Raw genomic sequence first — 19005 nt, forward strand, 5'->3', positions numbered from 1 at the left:
TGGAAAGGGAGCGGTGGTGAACTGCTGGCCGACATTAGCGTACATAAATTGGATCCGCCGCGAGCTAAAAAGCGCTTGGCCCGCGGAGCGCGAAAATCGAATATCCAACTTGAAACTAACTTCACTGCGGTGTTTTTTAGGTATAGCTTCTAGAGCCATTTAATTAAGTGACCTAAATAGTTCTGTTACGTCACCTGAATACAAGGGCGTAGGTTTGATTTGAACTTTGGTAGGGACAGTATTGGTCTGGTGTCATTGGTGCTATGCAATATGCATGCCCTTTTTTATGCTCGATGTGAGCATCCGTACTGATAAGAGGAATTCATTGTTAAAAGAGAAAAGCAACATTTTGCTCCACTAATAAAAATTTTATAAGCTCTACACTCATTAGATGCTGTTTATCAATGTTTGAAGTATCACCGGCTCTGATCAATGTGGAATTAGGACTGTTTTCCACTTTGAAAACGGTTTGATTTGAACGACTAAGAGAGAAGGTAAATACAGTATTTTCTTCTGAAGATATAGAATTGTGCAGAGTTAAACCCCACTGTTATATTTTACCTACTATTCTCTCTCTGTATCAAGCAAAATAATACAATCATTAAAATATTAACTTCACTATAAAAGTTGAACATCTGGGCTGTAGTTACTCTGTGTCGCCCATTTCATGTATTTCATCTGGGGCTGAAAAAAATTAATCATATTAATTGATTATTTCAATAATCGTCAACTAATTTAGTGAGTGATTCATCATTAACTGGAGAATAGAGACTCTAAAACATACAGTAATATAAATGTAAAATGTGCCTTTCCCCACAGAGCAACCCACTTAGATCAGTTATTATATCAAAATTGTAAAAATAAAAACAAAAAAATGAAAACAGTAATATCAACTAAATATCGGTAAAAAGGAAACCCTCACATTTTCTGTTTTAGGTGGCTGTGGCTAAGAATCAGAAATGTTGATGGCTTACAGCTTTATTTGCCCATTTTTCCAGCAGTCTTCAGAACTCCTGGCTGACCCAGAATATTTCGTTTTATAAAAGAAAAAAAAAGGTTTTTGTTCTTTAGTGAACATGATATTATTTTTTTTTTTATTGGGACTAGTTTTGTAGCCTAATATTAATTGTAGTAACCGCTGCATTCTAGTGTGAATACATTTTCAATGTTGTGCTCCAAGCACACGCGGACTAGAAAACAGCCAATCAGAGAGAAAGAAGGCGGAACTTAAGGCAGAACAACCAATGAGAGTGGAGTTAAACAGCGCAGCAGTTCCATGCGCTGCTACATGAAAGGGACAGGAGAGACCAGGCAGAGGAGCTGCGAGAGGAAAAGAAGCCACTGCTGCAACAACTACTGCTGGAAATTATAAACATGTTGCTCACATCCAATTATTGGTCGGGACAATTAGGTCGGTTCAAAATTTTGGTAGGGACATGTCCCTATGGTCCCTATGCAAACCTACGCCCATGCCTGAATAGGTTCATGAATAACCAGTCTTTTATGGCTTGTTTTGCAAGAGACAAGTCGGAGAAAGGCGCTTATAGTGACGTTTTAGGTACAGATTCCTGGACCGGAGCTGATGCATTGCAACACCTAGTTGTGGATTAACCTTGCAGATAAAAGCCGCAGGTTAGGGTCACAGTGTGCGTCAGGCTGTGCAGGATGAAGAGGCTCCGGCTGGTCGTGGTGGGGGCCGGTGTGGTTGGATTCTCCACCGCTGTCTGTATAGCTGAGGCTCTCCCTCTCTGCTCGGTGACTCTTCTGTCAGAGAAATTCAGCCCGGACACCACCAGCGATGGAGCTGCTGGGATCCTGTTTGCTGCTGAATTTCCAGGTGAGAAACAATCATTTGCGTTTTACGCGCCTTGAGCTTTTTAACATTGAAAAGTTGTGCTTCACTGTAAAGTAAAAAATCCTAGAAGAACCATTGCATTTTAATATTATCTTTCAGCTTCTCTTTTGCAAATGAAAAAACACGATTTCTTATTAAGCCTCTTTACCTGAACTTTGTTTTATTTTTTTGGTTATTGCCTTCAAACGTCCACTAAGCAGACATTACACCAGGAGAACTTATGGTGGTGGTGGCAGCATCATGCTGTGGGGATGGTCAGAGATGATGTGAAAATGAGTAAAATGAAATCCAGGGTCATCCTGGAAGAAGAGCTGTTAGAGCAGGAGCCATGAGTGGCTTCATCACTTTGGCTACAAATGATAAAGAACCAGATAATTCTTTAAAATGATTTAACTGCATTACCAGGGTTTCTGCGGGTCATTAAAAAATCATTAAAGGTCATTAAATTATATATTTTTTTTAAGTAAGGCCTTAATTGGCATTAAAATTCATTAAATGTGATTATCATGGCATTTAAAATGCTTTATAAAAAAAAAAGAGGCAAATATATCAGATTTAAATGGTTCCACTTGTTTGCTTGGAACTGCTCCTGATTGATCCTAAAGCCATCTGTTCAGAACAGAAGCTTGAGGCACAGAAAAAGCTAGAGAATTGGAAAAAGCAAATTTTAACATAAGTGGCTGGAAAACGAGAAATTCGGGACATGGCTGCAGCCTGTCGATGGTAAAGATTATGAAGGATTTGGCCGTGTTTATATATATATATATATATATATATATATATATATATGGCATTAAAATGATTTCTAAGAGCATTAAAAAGCATTAAATTATAGTTCCTCCTTCCTGTATAAACCCTGATTTCCAAAAACGAATTGACTCTAACTTTAACTGAAAATGGGGCTGCTTAGTGGCGCAGTGGGTAGATCTGCAAGAAGGTTCCAGGTTCTATTCCTGGGCTGGGATCTTTCTGCATGGAGTTTGCATGTTCTCCCTGAGCATGCGTTCGTTCTCTCTGGGTCTTCATGTGTGTGCATGAATGGTTTGTCTTGTTTGTCTCTGTGTTGTCCTGCGATAGACTGGAGACCTGTCCAGGGGGACCCCGCCTCCAGACACCAGCACCCCTCGCAACCCCTGCAGGGATAAGCCTGATGGAAAATGGATAGATATAACAGATTCTTGGGATTCTCCCCCACCAAGATCATTTTTACACAAAGCTCTCAATTTACTGATCAATCTACGTTCCCACCCTCACCTATGATCATGAGATCAGCTGAGGAGGCTCAGGCATCTGTTCTGGATGCCTCCTGGTCGCCTGCATCAGGCGTTCCAGGCATGTCTTTTTGGGAGGAAGCCTTGTTGAAGGCCCAGGACACGCTTGAGGGACTATGTCCCTGAGCTGGCCTGGTGTCGCCTTGGTTTCCCCCAAGAGCAGCTGGAGGAAATGTTTGTGGATGGGAAGTCTGGGCATCTCTGCTTAGACTGCTGCCTCTGTGACCCGGCCACGGATAAAGAGGAAGAAAATGGATGGATGGAATTTTAAGACAAATTTCAGGAACCCATTTAAAATGTATTCTCTCTTTCCCCACCTTGATTTTAGAACCTAAAATTTTAAATGGCACGGTGGTTATTTAAAAAAGACAAATCTCCTGAGGTAGATGGTTAATACATTTCTTTTTTTAAGATTACATTTTAATTTCAATTCAATTCAGTTTATTTCTATAGCACCAATTCACATCATGTCATCTCAAGGCACTTTACAGTTCAACCAGATCATCCAGTCAGATTGATTCTAAGTTTTCTATCTAAGGAAAACCAGCTGATTGCATCGACTCATTGACTCTTCAGCAATCCCTCACACTAAACATGCTTGTAGCGACAGTGGAGAAGAAAAACTCCCTTTGAACAGGAAGAAACCTCCAGCAGAACCAGGTTTTATTAGCTGGACTGAAGTCAAGTTGGCTCTTTGGATTGTAGAGATTGCAGCCCCCTGCATTAGAGGTTGCAGAAGACTTGCAGATATGATGGTTCCTTTTTTTCAGCTGAACAATGATTTTCAAATAATGGCCTAGTCAAAGCCCAGATCTAAATCTTAATGTAGAATCTGTGGGAAGACATAAATATCTGACAGAGAATGAGACATTGTGCAATCGATAAACTAAAAATTTTAGCTTTACAACCACACAAACACCCCAAAGTGCAACAACAGGTGGGTCCTCAATTTATCAAAGTAGAGGAGCAAAAAAAAAATCTTAAATAAAATCCTTAGGAAAACAAGAAAGGTTAGAGTTGTACCGTGTTAAAATGTGCATAAGTTTACAGTTAGTGAATACTTCTGCGAGGCGAGGTGCAGTGCCTTGCAAAAGACATGAGACATGCCTTAAAAAATAAAAAGACGAGATGTTTTTCATGCTAAAATAGATAATTCTCTCCATTTTTCTCTCAGATGTTCCTCTGGAGAGACAAAGACGCTGGTTCAAAGACAGCTTTGATCACCTTCTGGCTATTGCTCAGTCTCAGCATGCACCAGATGCCGGCGTAATGCTGAGCTCTGGGTAACAATATGTAGATCTAAGATCCAGATCTATAGATCCGATTTGCATGTTCTGATTTTGTCCATTTCTCTTACAGCTGTCAGATTTTTAAGGAAGTTCCAGCCAATAAGACGCCCTTCTGGTCTGACTTGGTGATTGGCTTTAGAATCATGGCTGATGGCGAACTGAAGCGTTTTCCAGATCATAAATTCGGACAAGCGTTCACTTCTATAAAATGTGAATGCTCCAGCTACCTTCCCTGGCTGGAGAAAAGGTTTGTCCTCCTTAAATCAAAATTTTTTTTGCAAATTGAGATTTTAAATCTTACTGGTTGTGTATTTTTTTTAAAGGTTTAGAGAGGCTGGCGGCCAAGTGGAGCAGAGGAAAGTTAACAGTTTGCAGGAGCTAAGCGACGGTTTCGACCTCATTGTGAACTGCTCCGGACTTGGCTCCAAAGAGTTAGTGGGTGACGCAGGCGTGTACCCAGTCAGGGGCCAGGTTCTCCAGGTGGAGGCCCCCTGGTTGAACCACTTCATCAGAGACGGAGATGGGAAAACCTACATCTACCCCGGCATACACAGCGTCACCATCGGCGGGACCAGACAGGAGGGAGACTGGCGCCTGCATGTGGACAAAGGAGACACCCAGAGCATCCTGGAGCGCTGCGCCAGGCTGGAACCTTCCCTGAAGAAAGCAAAGGTTCTTAGCGAGTGGGTCGGTCTCAGGCCAAGCAGGAGGAACCCGAGGGTGGAGCGGGAGAGGGTGCAGCTGCAGGGCTGCATGGTGCCGGTTGTTCACAACTACGGCCACGGGGGTTGGGGGGTCACCATCGCCTGGGGAACGGCTTTGGATGCCCTGGAGTTGGTCAGAAAGTGCATTCAAGAAATGCCTCAACAGGCGAAACTGTGAACCGTTAACCTGCCAATTTAGAGCAGAGGCTAGTCCTCATCAAATCTAACATCTGAGCACTTTTAGGATTATTAATGAAGCAAAGAGGCCATAAAAAAAACCCAGCAAGAGGATATTTGTGTCTCCAGCTGATTTGAATTATAAAAAAAAATAATGTAGATTTCTTGAGACATACCTGTATAATGAAATAATCTAAAAATATTTTATAAATCAATTAAATTAATTGAAATAACCATAAATAAACATAACTGTAATCAACATGTTGGATTGTTTAGCAGCATCAGGAATAAAATCAGTTTAAGGTAATTACACTGTAAAACAGTAATACCTACCTGAAAATAAAGTGTAACTTTATGCCTATAATCCATTTTTTTTAAGTGAATTTTATTTAGTTTGCTCTCTTATCAATACAAAAGTTTACGGTAGGTCAGCAATATCTTTATTAATAGCATATTTGTACATTGAAAACAATTTATTTCATGATCAGCTAAAAAATGCATACAATAAAACTATAATTGTGGGAAACGGATACGAACTTACATTCAACTTCACAAGGAATACATTTCAATGAATCTTATTTGTAAATAGAAAGTGTATATTGCACTTAATGGACATGTTTAATGGCACTAAACTGAGAAATGCTTAAGTTTGTTTCTAATGAGATGTTTGCTCTACCAGAGTTTCAGCTGACAGGGCTGAACTTAAAAAAGTTTTCACGTCCAACAACAAACCTGCACAGACCTCTTCTGTTACTATTTTCTACACAGTTGAAGAAAAGCAATACCCCGATACAGCAGCAGCAAAGCTAAGAACATTTTCCTTACTACATCCTAAATCACAACATAGGAGGAAACTGGTTCCAGTTTTTCCTCTATAGTTTAGACCTTTGTTTTTATTTCTTCCTTTTACACATTAGGCCCCCAACTTACTGAATGCGAGGAAATCTTTTTAATTCTTTGGAGTTTCAGTCGTCGAGCTTCTGAAGCGGCTGAAACCGGTTGGCTTATCATGTCCTCTGCAGAGACCTGATTGGTGCGCTCAGATCCACTGGTGGTTTTTGTGGTGAAGGGCTCTTCTGGGTGTGAGTCTGGTTGACTTGACTTTTCTGCAGCTCGTTGCAGCTCTATGGCTCTGCTCTCAGTTTTAACTGCCTGTTTTTGTGCAAACACCTTATCTCCGTCTGTGTCAGAAGCTCTGCTAACAGGAGGAGGAATTACAGCATGCTGTGAGGCCTTAGCTGGCTTTGTGGCGCTCAGTCGGTCAGCTTGGTTGGGCTGTTTTCTACACCGATCTTTGTGGAGAGCTTTTAGGGAGTCGGAGCAATCCAACGAGTTCGGCGGTGAGCTGCTTTTAAGATCCGCGCAGCTGTGACTTCGAGCAATTGCTCCTCCAGAGTTCATGGGAGCAAAGTAATTATTTGGGGGCCTAAGAGATTGCTGAATGGAGGGCAGGTGAGTTTTATTTTGGACAGTGGATGTGGGGAGGAGGCTGGACTCAAATCCAGATGAAGACCTGTTGATGGATCCGGGTGATTTTTTTTGCTTTCCTGGAATAACAAGGGAAGTGTGTGTGGATCATGCAGGTGCAACCTAGTTTTTTTTTTATATATATTCCAACTTTAGTTTTTTATAACCATCTAACTTTGTCTTCCACAGTTTGTCACGTAACGACTGCAGCCTTATGTTTTAATGCAACCGCATGTGATAGACCAACACAGGGTTGTTCAAATTGGGAATATTTATTTTCAAATAAAAACCTGAAAAAAATGTGTTCAGATTGAAAATAAAGTTCTGGTCAAGTGGTCCAAGGTAACTTTGGAGGAGCTGCAGAGATTAACAACTCAGGTAGAAGAATCTGCTGATAACTATGAGTCTTGCACACTTAGAAGAAAGTATAGGTTAAAGAAAACCTTAATAAGGTCAGATATCCTGAACTTTTAAAGCTTTCCCACATAACCTAAATGAACATGTAAATAAGTGGTTTCCGCAGCACTCCATGACCTGGTTGTTCTACACAGCACTTAGAGCGGCTGAATACCGCTGCCCATCATATTATTGGATAAATGAACACAAATCTTACTTTGTGTTGATCTATTGCTTACGGAACAGTGAAATATCAGGTTAGAACCCAAGAACCAGTGAAAAACTGGAAGAGGTATGAATGTTTTTGCTAGAAAATGCGAATAAAACAAGAGAGCAACTCTGCGACAGAAAGAAGTGACGAAGGCCGGAAAGAACGACGCGTTAAAGAAATGCAAGCAGCCCAGTGTGGTGAAGCATGGAGCCGTTTATTCCTCACGCTCGACCATGACTAAGGTCCACTTTAAGAAACCCAAGTCACTTCTGTAAGGACCTACTTTAATTCTGCAAATGACTGAATTTAAAGTTAGTTACACAAAATCCCACATTTCAGCAAGTATAGACTTTAAGGTAAATCCTTTAATTCCACTGCATGAAGCAGCTTTCAGGCACATGATAAAATATTGTGCAACATTACATTTTACACAAACAGCAGAATCTGAACAGAGAACAGGGGAGGCCCAGAGTGACACGCTGACATTCAGAGTGCTCTTCAACTATTATTACAAGCGGCTGCGTTTAACAGTTAGCAAACTCCAGAAAATAACCACAGTTAGCATGATGTACAGTTCAGAAGTGTACGCACAGTCATGATTCTAACGACGCAGGTAAACAGCTCTTTTCTAGGGTGAATTCATGATGCATCTATGTATTAACTTACTGCATACTTCTGAACTTCCACCCTGAATAAATATAAATGCTATTATAAAATATATGCATATATCTCCTGTAGTTCCTTGCAACCAGCAACAGCATCTAAAACTATGTTTACAGACGTTTATCTGTCCTTTAGAGGAGAGATCTTCCTTCTGAGGACCAGGAACCCCCTTTCATTGTGTAATGGAAACCCCTGGAACACCCAGTCACTGAGCTATGACCAAAAATCAACACCCTGAAGCCAATTAACTAGGAAACTAAACCAAATGTCTTCCAAAGTTTATGCCCTGAGAAGAAAAATGTAGGATTCTTCTATTTTATCAGAATGGTCGAAAGAAAGCTAACCCGTTGAAACATGGAAAAAGTTGTTTGCTTTAATTGAACAAAGATCCCAAAAGCAACCAAAGGGTTTTGAGAAATCAAAAAAATATTGCAAATATACAAAAGGAAAAAAAAAGTTCTATTCCTGCCAGGAAAAAAAAATCAAATATCCAAGCAGAACTAAACCGAAAGCTTTAAATGGATACCAAATGTAAGTGGGTTCTCTTTAGTGTATAGATTTAACCTATTGAGGCTGGAGGAGACATTAATGTGTGATTATTTGACCGGTTATGCTCAACCATAACCATATGGCTTCACCACCTTCCTTGAGCTTTAGCATCTTGGTAGCTATGATCTGTATCTGTCATAAAGTGCATTGGAGATCAGTCCACAACCATGACCTGCTACCTCATCATGCATGCAAGCAGCTTGTTGCGGTTCTGATTATGCATGCAGGGTCGGTCCAGTTTGTTTAGTGTATTTTCTAACATTGTATAGAGAAACCTCAAGCTTAAATCATTGCGTTAAATTATCATTTCACCCTGAAAAGGAGCAGATGTGGTCCGTGATGGCTGTATGTAAACTTCTGACCTGTACCGTCACTGTAAATAGGCCAAGCACTCACATAAGTATGTACTGCAGTTACCAGGAAAGTAAGCGTAGAGGTTGATTAAATAGTCTTCTCACACAGGAGTTTGAATGTCTCTATTTGCAGCAGAAGCAGAAAAGAAGCCACCACACGAGTTCAGAGCGAAGGTCGATCTGAGAGCAAAGCTGCAAGCTGCTCCACGTGTGCTTCCACTTTGAGGGGAGTAAACTTTCTCACTGTGAACTTCTACTGTCATAAAAAACAGATATCTGTCATCTCTGTTCTGTTGTCACTGTCGAGTCTTTAGCCGTTGCTTCAGATGCGCCTGGAAGCACTGCATGAAAAAAAAAAAAAGAGTGAAGCAGCAAAAGAAAACTTTAAGATTAGGAATGACGGGAGAAAAAAAGTTCATCACAGGTAACTGTGATAAAAGTCTTTCCAAAAGAGCATAAAAGCTGAAGGGTTGGAATTCTTAAGCATCAAGGAAAGAGGCCCAGAGAGTCTTTATAAGGAGGCCGAAGAAAAGGACAGAGTTCACAGGCGGGTCAGGCTGTCGTTACCGTTCTCCAGGTTCTCGTTACTCTCATAGCAGCCAGAGTCCCGCGGAGAGTCGCCCAGGACTCCACGCCTGTCTAGAAGAAGCTTCTCTTGAGAGGATCCGCACTGAGCGCTCCGCTCAGGGTCACTGCTTCCTGCAACACACAGCACCACCAGCAGGGGGCCAGGGTCACATTTCTCTCACATTTCAGGGGTTGATGTTAAAGGAATAGTACACCCAAAGCATGATTAGCCTTCATTTTCTACTCACCCCCATGCTGAACAACACTCTGGAGTACTTTTTTGATATCTCAAATGCATCTGGAGATCTGGGAAGCTTCTTGCTGTCTGCTGACATTCAAATAATGGAGGTCTATGGCGCCCGAGGCAGAAAGGTCCATAAAAGTCCACAAAAAACGTGTCAATATTCCTCCATACTGCTCGTCCAATGTATTCCAAGTGTCCTGAGTGGGTAGCGTCCATAATTTACTCGAAACGAAGTCATTTAGAATGTTTTTAGAGCATAAACAGTAGTGTATAGGATTTCCTCAAAGCGCGCGCCTGCGAGTTCACGACTCTACGGAAACCGCGGCAAACCAAACCAGATGAAAGTGCGCATTCAGCTCGGCAAAGAACTCATGCTCTTCCTCAACACTGAAGTCCTCAGACATTTTTCTTCCGTTGTTTCTTTCTTTGCACAGGTAAACAGCACATTTCTTCTTCTACGCTTGCATTATCGGCAGAGCAGACGCTGAATGCGCACTTTCATCTGGTTTGGTCTGCCGGCTTCCGTAGAGTCGTGAACTCGCAGGCGCGCGCTTTGAGGAAATCCTATACACCACTGTTTATGCTCTAAAAACATTCTAAATGACTTCGTTTCGAGTAAATTATGGACGCTACCCACTCAGGACACTTGGAATACATTGGACGAACAGTATGGAGGAATATTGACACGTTTTTTGTGGACTTTTATGGACCTTTCTGCCTCGGGCGCCATAGACCTCCATTATTTGAATGTCAGCAGACAGCAAGAAGCCTCCCAGATCTCCAGATGCATTTGAGATATCAAAAAAGTACTCCAGAGTGTTGTTCAGCATGGGGGTGATTAGAAAATGAAGGCTAATCATGTTTTGGGTGTACTATTCCTTTAAGGATTATTACCACTTGCCCGACTTTCAAATTTAATTTGCCCAAAAACAATTTTTCCTTGCCAAGTATAATGTTTGATAAATATAGTTCCTAATATTCATTTTTGTATATATATATCAATGAAACATGTTTGTTTTTTAAATGTTTTTTGTAATTCAGTATTTTTTAAGTTTCCAGGTTCCTGGTGTGTATCTGCATGCGTCAGATAATGAACTCAAGCCTACATTACCGTGTTAACATGCTTTTCAATCCTTCCTGCACATTCTTTTCAAACTAAACTTTGCTTTAAACTCTTGTGTGCTTGGAAAAATAGAAATTGTAATGTTAAAAATCTAAAAAAATGTTAAAAACTTAAGATAAATCACAAGACAGAAGTCAATGTCACAAATGAATAACATTTCTTTTAGATTCACGGTATGTTTATACAATATAATACTATTAATATAATGTGACTTTTCTAGAGAATCATTATACATAGTTATTTTATTCAGGGTTTCCACAGTCTGACATCATTTCAGAATTCCCTGACTTTTAACTGACTCAGGATTAGTTTTCCCTGACAAAATAAATTCAGCCGTTTGTCGTTTTGGCAACTACATCAAAATTACCGCTAGGTGGACAAAAATCACGCCATCTGGTGGAAAATCATTTGGCTTTTTCAATTCACGCAAGAATGTGTACAAAACAACAAAAATGCCGCCGGCAACGCTTCAGGGTCTTTTTCATCGAATGTCGGTGATTTTTAAGTAGTGTTGCACCGATACCAGTATCGGACAGGGCCCCGATACTGCCCTAAAATGGTGGTATCGGTATCGGCGAGTACCAAAAAATAGGCCACCGATACCATTTTGAGAGCCAAAAGTTTCTTCAACTATTGTCACCCACTCCTGGCAGGCAATAAAAAGTTCTACTAGATTCACTTTGTATTAGATTTTTTTCCTGCTTCACAAAGGAAGGCAGCAGCTTGACAAAGCCATGATGGCAATTATTTTACATTATTATGTTATCGTATCGGCTGATACGACAGCCAGGTATCGGGGCCAAAAAATGGCATCGGCGCAACACTATTTTTAAGTAATTTTGAGTGATAAATAATTTTTTTTTGTGATCGTTGCACTTGCCCGGCGGGCAAATTCAATGAAATTTGTACTCTCCCAACAATAAAAACTCCTTCCCCCGGGAGACCGGGCGATGGTTAACATCGAGCCCTGCATTTATATTTGAATTCATCTTGGGATCCTACTGAGTTTTATACCTACTTGTATTTTCAGACTGTTAAAGATCAGTGATTAAAGAAAGAAGTTGAATTTATGAATGGATGCAACTATGAGGCAAAGAATGAAAATATGTTCTCCGCCCATCTTATTTTCCCCATCGATCTATCCACAGCCGAACTGCTGCCAGTTTCTATACTTCTCCGGCCCAAAAAGACTCACCTTCATACTCCTGGAGCAGCTCCACAGCAGTTAGCAGCACTGCTCTGTGCTGCGGGTCCGTGATGTTCAGCTCATCCAGGTCCTCCTCTTCCAGCAGCTGGAACGTGTCAAGATCCTCGTAGCCATTAAAAAGGAAGGTGGGGAGATGCTCCTGTTGAGAACCGAGGAGAGACAGACATGATTTTATAAATCAACAAGTGTAAAAAAATAACAATATAAAAAAAAAAATTAGAGTCTGTCTACATCGGAATGTATGTGTTAATAAAGGGACATTTCTTTTCCATTGCCTGATATTGATAGTGGCATTTAAATACGTGTTATTTTTTGTGTCTTATTATCTCCACTATTAATCAGATACATTTTCATAGGCGAAGAATATTATATTAGTTCATTTATGAGGCTGGGCACCCGTTTTTGAAACGCCATGACAGTCTGCCTTCTTGAAAGTAGAGATGCTGAAGGATAAAGAAGTTCCATCAACACATTACACAGGAATTGCTGCATGTTTCTCCATTGCTGGCAGTGCAGTGTGATTGAGAGGCGGCGGTGAAGATCATTTGGAGACGCTAACCCAAAAAACAGAGTCTGCAGCTCAATGCAGGACCATGCATCTGCAGCAGCAGCGCAAGAAACGATTTCAGCATCAACAAGAAGGCGAAAAGGAGAACTTAAACAGCAAAACTGGAGGCAAAAAAAACAAACAAACGGGGATCATCATCATCAGGTAAGCTTTCTCCAGGTGGAAGGCGCTAATAAAGGAGAGCAATTTCAAAAGGGATGCTGAAGTTACCATGTTTCTCCTTAAAAAGTAAGTGAACTGTACTAATAAAAAAAATTAGAGTAAACTGAACTTTTTTTCCATTCGGTTAAATTATAGAAAACATAGCAGTAGATCCTGTAAACATAAACCAATCTTGTTGCTACAGAATTGTAGGTTTATGTGGGTTTAGCGGCTTTCAAAGCTGCGGTTAACACTGGCCTTTTGTCACAGTAAATACAGGCTTGTAGAGACTTCCTTTCACTTCGGATGACATGGTTACATCTGTATTGTTGAGACACAGCAGCCTCTGTTGCCCTGATACGTGTTTGAGGCAGTGATTAACTAGGGGTTAGTCTTCACTTCATTGAAATACCCCCTTTTCACTGCTAGACGGCATTTTTATAGGGATATTGTGTCAGAATTACTGCCAACTTTCACTATTATGACCTGTTCATATTGTTTATCTTGTAGGTTGCTGCTGTAATAAAATAAAACCAACTTTTCTTCTTTTTATTACACAACAATTAACTTTTTGTGATGCACTTCGCTCTCAATCTGCAGGTTTACTAGTGGTTCCTAGAGGCTGGCAGGGTGTTAAAAGAGACGCCACATGGAATGGCTAAAAGAAGCTATTAAAATGTTTTATGTTTTTAAAATTATGTAAATATCAGGTGGCTCATTCATTATGAAGTAAAGCCTTAAACTGAACAAGCTCAAGTTGTAGAAGTAGAAAACAGCCGTTTCCTGCAATTTGAAATCCGTTTGGTCGGGGGTGAAAGTATGGTCTGGTACTGGTAAAAGTAGAATGGGAGGCAGATCTTTTAGTTATCAGGCTCCTCTCCTGTGGAACCAACTACCAGTTTTAGTCCGTGAGGCAGACACCCTGTCTACTTTTAAGGCTAGGCTTAAAACTTTCCTTTTTGATAAAGCTTCTAGTTAGAGTGGCTCAGGTTATCCTGAGCCATCTCTATAGTTCTGCTGCTATAGGCTTGGACTGCTGGAGGACATAAAGACCCCTTTTTCATCATTCTGCATCATTCTATCTCTATTCTCCCACTCTGCAGAATCTGTTAGTTCAATCTCTAACGTTCTGCTCTCTCTGCTTTTTTCTCATAGTAGCTTCATCTGGTCTGTTCCTGTTTGGCTGTGACTCCATCCTGGAGAGAAACATCAGCTGTGCTGCTGCCATCAACACCTTTATTTCTAGATGTTTAAGATTGGTTTGTTTTCCAGTGTAGTCCTGTTTCTCTGATTGTGACTAACTGGATGTGCTCTCTTCATCCTCTGACATGGGAGCTGGCTCGGAGCTCGTCTGCCTGGCTGAGTGTTTCCTGGACGGGGCTGCCTGTGGAGCTGGTTTACAGTTGCCTTTTGTATCTATGCTTCTTTTTCTATGTCTATGACACACCGAGTCTGGTTCTGCTGGAGGTTTCTTCCTGTTAAAAGGGAGTTTTTCCTCTCCACTGTCGCTACAAGCATGCTTAGTGTGAGGGATTGCTGAAGAGTCAATGAGTCGATGCAAACAATTGATTTTCCTTACATATAAAACTTTGAATCAGTCTGACTGGATGATCTGGTGAACTGTAAAGTGCCTTGAGATGACATGTGTTGTAAATTGGCGCTATAGAAATAAACTGAATTGAATATAGTTCATCTTTTTCAACAAAGAATTCAATGTTTTTTCTTCTTAGTGCCTTTAAAACGATGATCTCTGATGTCTACCTTCAGATTAATGCGCTCAAGCAGCTCCTCCACAGAAGTCGGTTTGGGCTGCCTGGCCTTCCTCCTCCTGCGTGTCTTTTTGGCCTTCACCTCCTCATTCAGAACGTCCACATATATAAACTTGAAGGTTCCTACTTTACCGTTGAGCATTCCCATCCAGGTGCCCATCGGGGGTTTACTGATGATGTCGATCACATCTCCACACTGTTTAAGGAGATTTTGGAATGAGCCTTTTTAAAGACATACAAGGCGTTCATGCATGTGTGATTTAAAGCAGGGCACCTTCAGTTTGAGGGAGTCAGTGTCGTAGGGACTCGGTGTGAACTCTGTATGAACCAGTGCACGTCCACAGAAAGGTCCACGGTAAGGCAGCTCATCTTCTTCCCCATCCTCAGACTTCACGCTCTCTCTGTTGCTGTTAGACGAGTCAGTGGTGCCGACCGTCTGGCCGCCTATGCAAATAAAAGAAAATAAGATCTCTTAGTATCTGTCAAACGTTTCCTTCTGCTTTCCAACCACAATGAAATGGTGGAAGTAACCATTTTCAACAGCTAAACATAATGAAAACCAGAACGTTTAGACTGTTTCAAAGGGTATTTTGATTCCTTCAATGCCTGGACGATAAAAACCACATCTGGTGCTTCACAGCAAAGTTAAAATAAATTCTGTAAACAATTCCTACCTAAAACCACAACAGAGAAGCTGCTGACTTACTCATGGAGCTCTGCCCACTGAGGGAGCTCCTCAGACTCTCCACAGATCCTCCTGGCTTCAGCTTGGGCTTCTCCAAGGAGTCAGAGCTCATCTGAGGCGATTGAGGGCAGCTGGCTACGTGGTCTGGACTCGACTGGTACAGAGAAAAACAACAAGTTATTAACAGTGTTTTTCAGCAGGTAAAATAATCAGCAAAGCTCCACCCACCATACCTGCTCAGAGGGAGAACTCTGGTATCTCTTGGATATGTGTTTTCTCATGGTTTCCCTCACAGACTTGACTTTTTTACCCAGAGAAATCCGAGACATTGAAGGAGACCTGACTTCGCCTCTCGACCCACTCTCTCCATCTTTTGTCTGGTTTAAAACAACAGAGAGGGGTGAAAAACAAGTATAACAAGCTTTTAGGGATGCACGATATAATCGGCCCCCTATCGGTATCGGCCTTAAAACTGAATATCGGACATCGGCCACCCCACCGATATTTAACCCGATATTTGATCAGCTTCTGAGTTTCTGAAGTCTAAAAAAAAATAAATAAAATACTACTTCTTCTTCTTCCTCAAAAACTTCTTTTTTACAGACTTAAAAACTTCTAAAGACGAGGGAAAAAATATTGATACATTAAAATATCCCAATATCTTCATATGCTGATATATTGCCATTTAAAAACACCATATCAATCTCTTTTACTAATGAAATATTGCTATATGTCATCGTTATGCTACGAAATCCCCCGAAAATTCACAAAATGTTGCCCTATTTTTATATGTTGATATATTGACGCGGTATCGATCTATTTTACTAACAAAATCTCACAAGAATTTGCAAAATATCACGAGAGTTTGTAACAGAACGATGAAATTTCATGGGATTTTGAAAGTAAAATAGATCGATACCGCGTTTTTAAAAATCAATTTGATATCAGCATATGAAAATATATTTGAGTATATTATTTTTCAAAGTGTCAGAAATGGATAACAAAACTGCTATTTTCAATGACTACTTATTTTTGTCCAGCTTTAACATCGGTATCAATATCGGTTATCGGCTACATGAGTTTTAAAATATCGGCATATCGGATATCGGCCAAAATCCCAATATCGTGCATCCCTACAAGCTTTCACACCAATACATTTCATAATTTCCAAATTTTCCAGCATAAACTTGTGGATTTATCTATTTATTTTTCCTATTGGTAATATATGTGCCTTTAGAAAGACTGTAGAAAATGTATCCAAGTTAACCTGATGATATATGGTGGAAGTTGTGAACTACATTATATCTCCTGTTCGACAGAAAGGTTGAGTAAAAAGGACTAATTAGGACATATTCATTCCCGTTTACTCTGGTAATCAAATCCAAAAATAATCAAATTCAAGTCAAATTTAATCCAGACTAATGAGGATTGTGGTTTTAACATCTGTAACAATATCATTGAAATAATTCGATTGGTTAAAAGTCAGCAATAATTTAACATACAGTGTTGTCATTGTCCGAAGTGGCTGCTTGAACTGAGCGACTCATCAGGTCAAATCCACCAAAGCTGCAGGCTCTCTACAAGAAACACCATGTAGAAACAGTGAAGGTTAGACCAATAAAAATTAGTGCAAACAAACGCAGCATTTAACCTACAAGCAGAAACCTGAGGAAACACAGAACCGTGTTACATACGCGAGAACAGGAATTCTCAATTTAATCTAGTTTTCATATCATCTATAAAATATGTAGATTAATGCTCAAGTACAATCAACCTATTTGATCCCTTAGAAGGCTGGAAAATTGGAATTTTTAAAGGTAAGTTAGATCTATAAATACAACTTAATTTGTCTCCTTTTTTTTAAGATTCAATATTTTTTTATAAGCCATTTGTGACACACTACAGTCCAGAATCAGTAATTTATACAAAAAAATCAAATGGAAAAGATTGTATCTTACAATTACTTTTTTTTAAATGTTCTTCAAAGTTATTGGTTTTATTGCTAACCCTAACCATGCAGGCTGGAGTCAGACAACTTTGATTTGATGAAAGAAAACTAAATAAAAAATCAAATTATAGATAATTTCCTGCCACACCTTTACAGATGGAAAAAAAAATCCTCACAAAAAAAACGTTTGTAATAAAACTCCTCTGGAATTACAAGGTAGATTTTTTTTTTTTTTTTTTTTTTAAGTTGAAAATCTTTTAACCACATGGTCACATGTTCAAAGTACTGTATCACTAAAAAGCATGTATTTCTCCCAGGACTTACTCCATGAAGGCTCAGCGAGCCCAGAGCGCGGTGACGGAGCTCTCCTTCGGTCACAGAGCGCGCCATTTTGGGCTCCTCTTCGCTGCACCCCTCTGCGTCAGAGAAGGAGGAGTCCTCCGCCGCCTCCCGCACCTCCTCTACCGCACCGGCGTCCTGGTGAACGGGGCTCCCGCCGACCTTTCCACAGGCCTGGAGCATCTTCTGGCTGCTGCATGTCTCCAGACTGCTGGAGGAATGGGAGGTAGTCAGGCTGTCGGAGTCCCTGTCAGGGGTGAGTTGCTTCTGCAAAGCTGAAGCCAAGGAGTCCAAGGGGCCGACCGGAGGCGTCCTCAGCACACCTGAATGCGGGGGCTGGCTTCCATCAGCACCTAGGCTCTCTGGGAAGGCAAAAATATAAAATTTACTATAATAGCAATTTATGTGGATTTGGCAAAAATATTAACGTCTATGTTCTGTTCACTCAATATTAAAATCACCCAGAAATATCCTTTATCTAAGCACCTTCTGGTTCACAGCTTTTTGTGATGTTACAGCTGCTATCCTCAGCAGAGTTTAATAGGATTTAATGTGACAGAGCAGTTTGTACTCAGACCCTCCGATACCCCTAAATATAATCCACTAGAATCAACATCAGTGACTAAACAGCTTTATGAAGCACAGAAAAAAAAAAAAAACAATTAAGATGGGTCAGGAATAAACATTTTAAGTTTAAAGCAGGGTTAGGTTATTAAAAACACCTCACAGAGTGACAGTGTGGCACAATTGCAAACCTACCAAGACTAGGCCTGTCACAATAAGCAAAGAATGGGAGGCAGATCTTTTAGTTCTCAGGCTCCTCTCCTGTGGAACCAACTACCAGTTTTAGTCCGTGAGGCAGACACCCTGTCTACTTTTAAGGCTAGGCTTAAAACTTTCCTTTTTGATAAAGCTGCTAGTTAGAGTGGCTCAGGTTATCCTGAGCTATCTCTATAGTTATGCTGCTATAGGCTTAGACTGCTGGAGGACATAGGGACCCCTTTTCTCCACCCACTCTGCAGAATCTGTTAGTTCAATCTCTAACGTTCTGCTCTCTCTGCTTTTTCTCATAGTAGCTTCATCTGGTCTGTTCCTGTTTGGCTGTGACTCCATCCTGGAGAGAAACATCAGCTGTGCTGCTGCCATCAACACCTTTGTTTCTAGATGTTGGAGATCGGCCTGTTTTCCAGTGTAGTCCTTTTTCTCTGACTGTGACTAACTGGATGTGCTCTCTTTCATCCTCTGACATGGGAGCTGGCTCGGAGCTCGTCTCGTGCCATAAAAATGGAAATAGTCCCGACCACTAGAGGGACTCGAACAATGAACAAACCATATTGGACCAGACCTTCCGTAGAAACAGAAAGTCCAGCTTTAATGCAGGATTTTTTTTTAAAGAAAGATGAAGGAGAGAAAGGAAAGGTTTGTTATCTTTCATTTAATTTTCAAACACATAGTGCTACAGTATTATGGAATAACAGC

At 40.6% G+C, this 19005-nt stretch overlaps 2 protein-coding genes across 3 annotated transcripts in view; one reads left to right on the forward strand and one right to left on the reverse strand.

Moving 5' to 3' along the window:
• The first annotated feature begins 1478 nt into the window (after positions 1-1478).
• Positions 1479-5424, forward strand: ddo (D-aspartate oxidase). 2 transcript variants are annotated; one of them, XM_038299551.1, is made up of 4 exons: positions 1479-1837; positions 4301-4409; positions 4486-4662; positions 4739-5423. In XM_038299551.1, the coding sequence occupies exons 1-4, from the start codon at positions 1666-1668 to the stop codon at positions 5295-5297; spliced, it is 1017 nt and encodes a 338-aa protein (XP_038155479.1). In that variant the 5' UTR covers positions 1479-1665; the 3' UTR covers positions 5298-5423. The 2 variants fall into 2 exon arrangements, with proteins under 2 accessions (XP_038155479.1, XP_038155480.1); XM_038299552.1 differs by lacking the exon at positions 4301-4409 and having other exon boundaries at positions 1702-1837; positions 4739-5424.
• Positions 5425-5895: 471 nt separating this feature from the next.
• LOC119792779 (SAM and SH3 domain-containing protein 1-like) overlaps positions 5896-19005 on the reverse strand; it is a 102981-nt gene continuing 89871 nt past the window's right edge. Inside the window, exons 10-18 of the mRNA XM_038299553.1 lie at positions 17512-17888; positions 16742-16816; positions 15473-15616; positions 15261-15393; positions 14829-14998; positions 14547-14750; positions 12065-12215; positions 9503-9634; positions 5896-6843 (exon numbers count right to left, since the gene is read on the reverse strand). Coding sequence (XP_038155481.1) covers positions 6203-6843; positions 9503-9634; positions 12065-12215; positions 14547-14750; positions 14829-14998; positions 15261-15393; positions 15473-15616; positions 16742-16816; positions 17512-17888 — 2027 coding nt within the window. The 3' untranslated portion in view covers positions 5896-6202. The remainder of the gene's footprint in view (positions 6844-9502; positions 9635-12064; positions 12216-14546; positions 14751-14828; positions 14999-15260; positions 15394-15472; positions 15617-16741; positions 16817-17511; positions 17889-19005) is intronic.

Source organism: Cyprinodon tularosa, unplaced genomic scaffold (genome assembly GCF_016077235.1).
Source record: "Cyprinodon tularosa strain WSP-4 unplaced genomic scaffold, ASM1607723v1 ctg430, whole genome shotgun sequence".
Lineage (NCBI taxonomy): Eukaryota > Metazoa > Chordata > Actinopteri > Cyprinodontiformes > Cyprinodontidae > Cyprinodon > Cyprinodon tularosa.

Bases quoted from the DNA above. Each gene is read 5' to 3' on its own strand.
- ddo (XM_038299551.1), top strand. From the start codon at position 1,666: ATGAAGAGGCTCCGGCTGGTCGTGGTGGGGGCCGGTGTGGTTGGATTC. The intron at 1,838-4,300 runs GTGAGAAACAAT...TTTTTCTCTCAG, and splicing joins GTTTGCTGCTGAATTTCCAG to ATGTTCCTCTGGAGAGACAA. The intron at 4,410-4,485 runs GTAACAATATGT...TTTCTCTTACAG, and splicing joins GGCGTAATGCTGAGCTCTGG to CTGTCAGATTTTTAAGGAAG.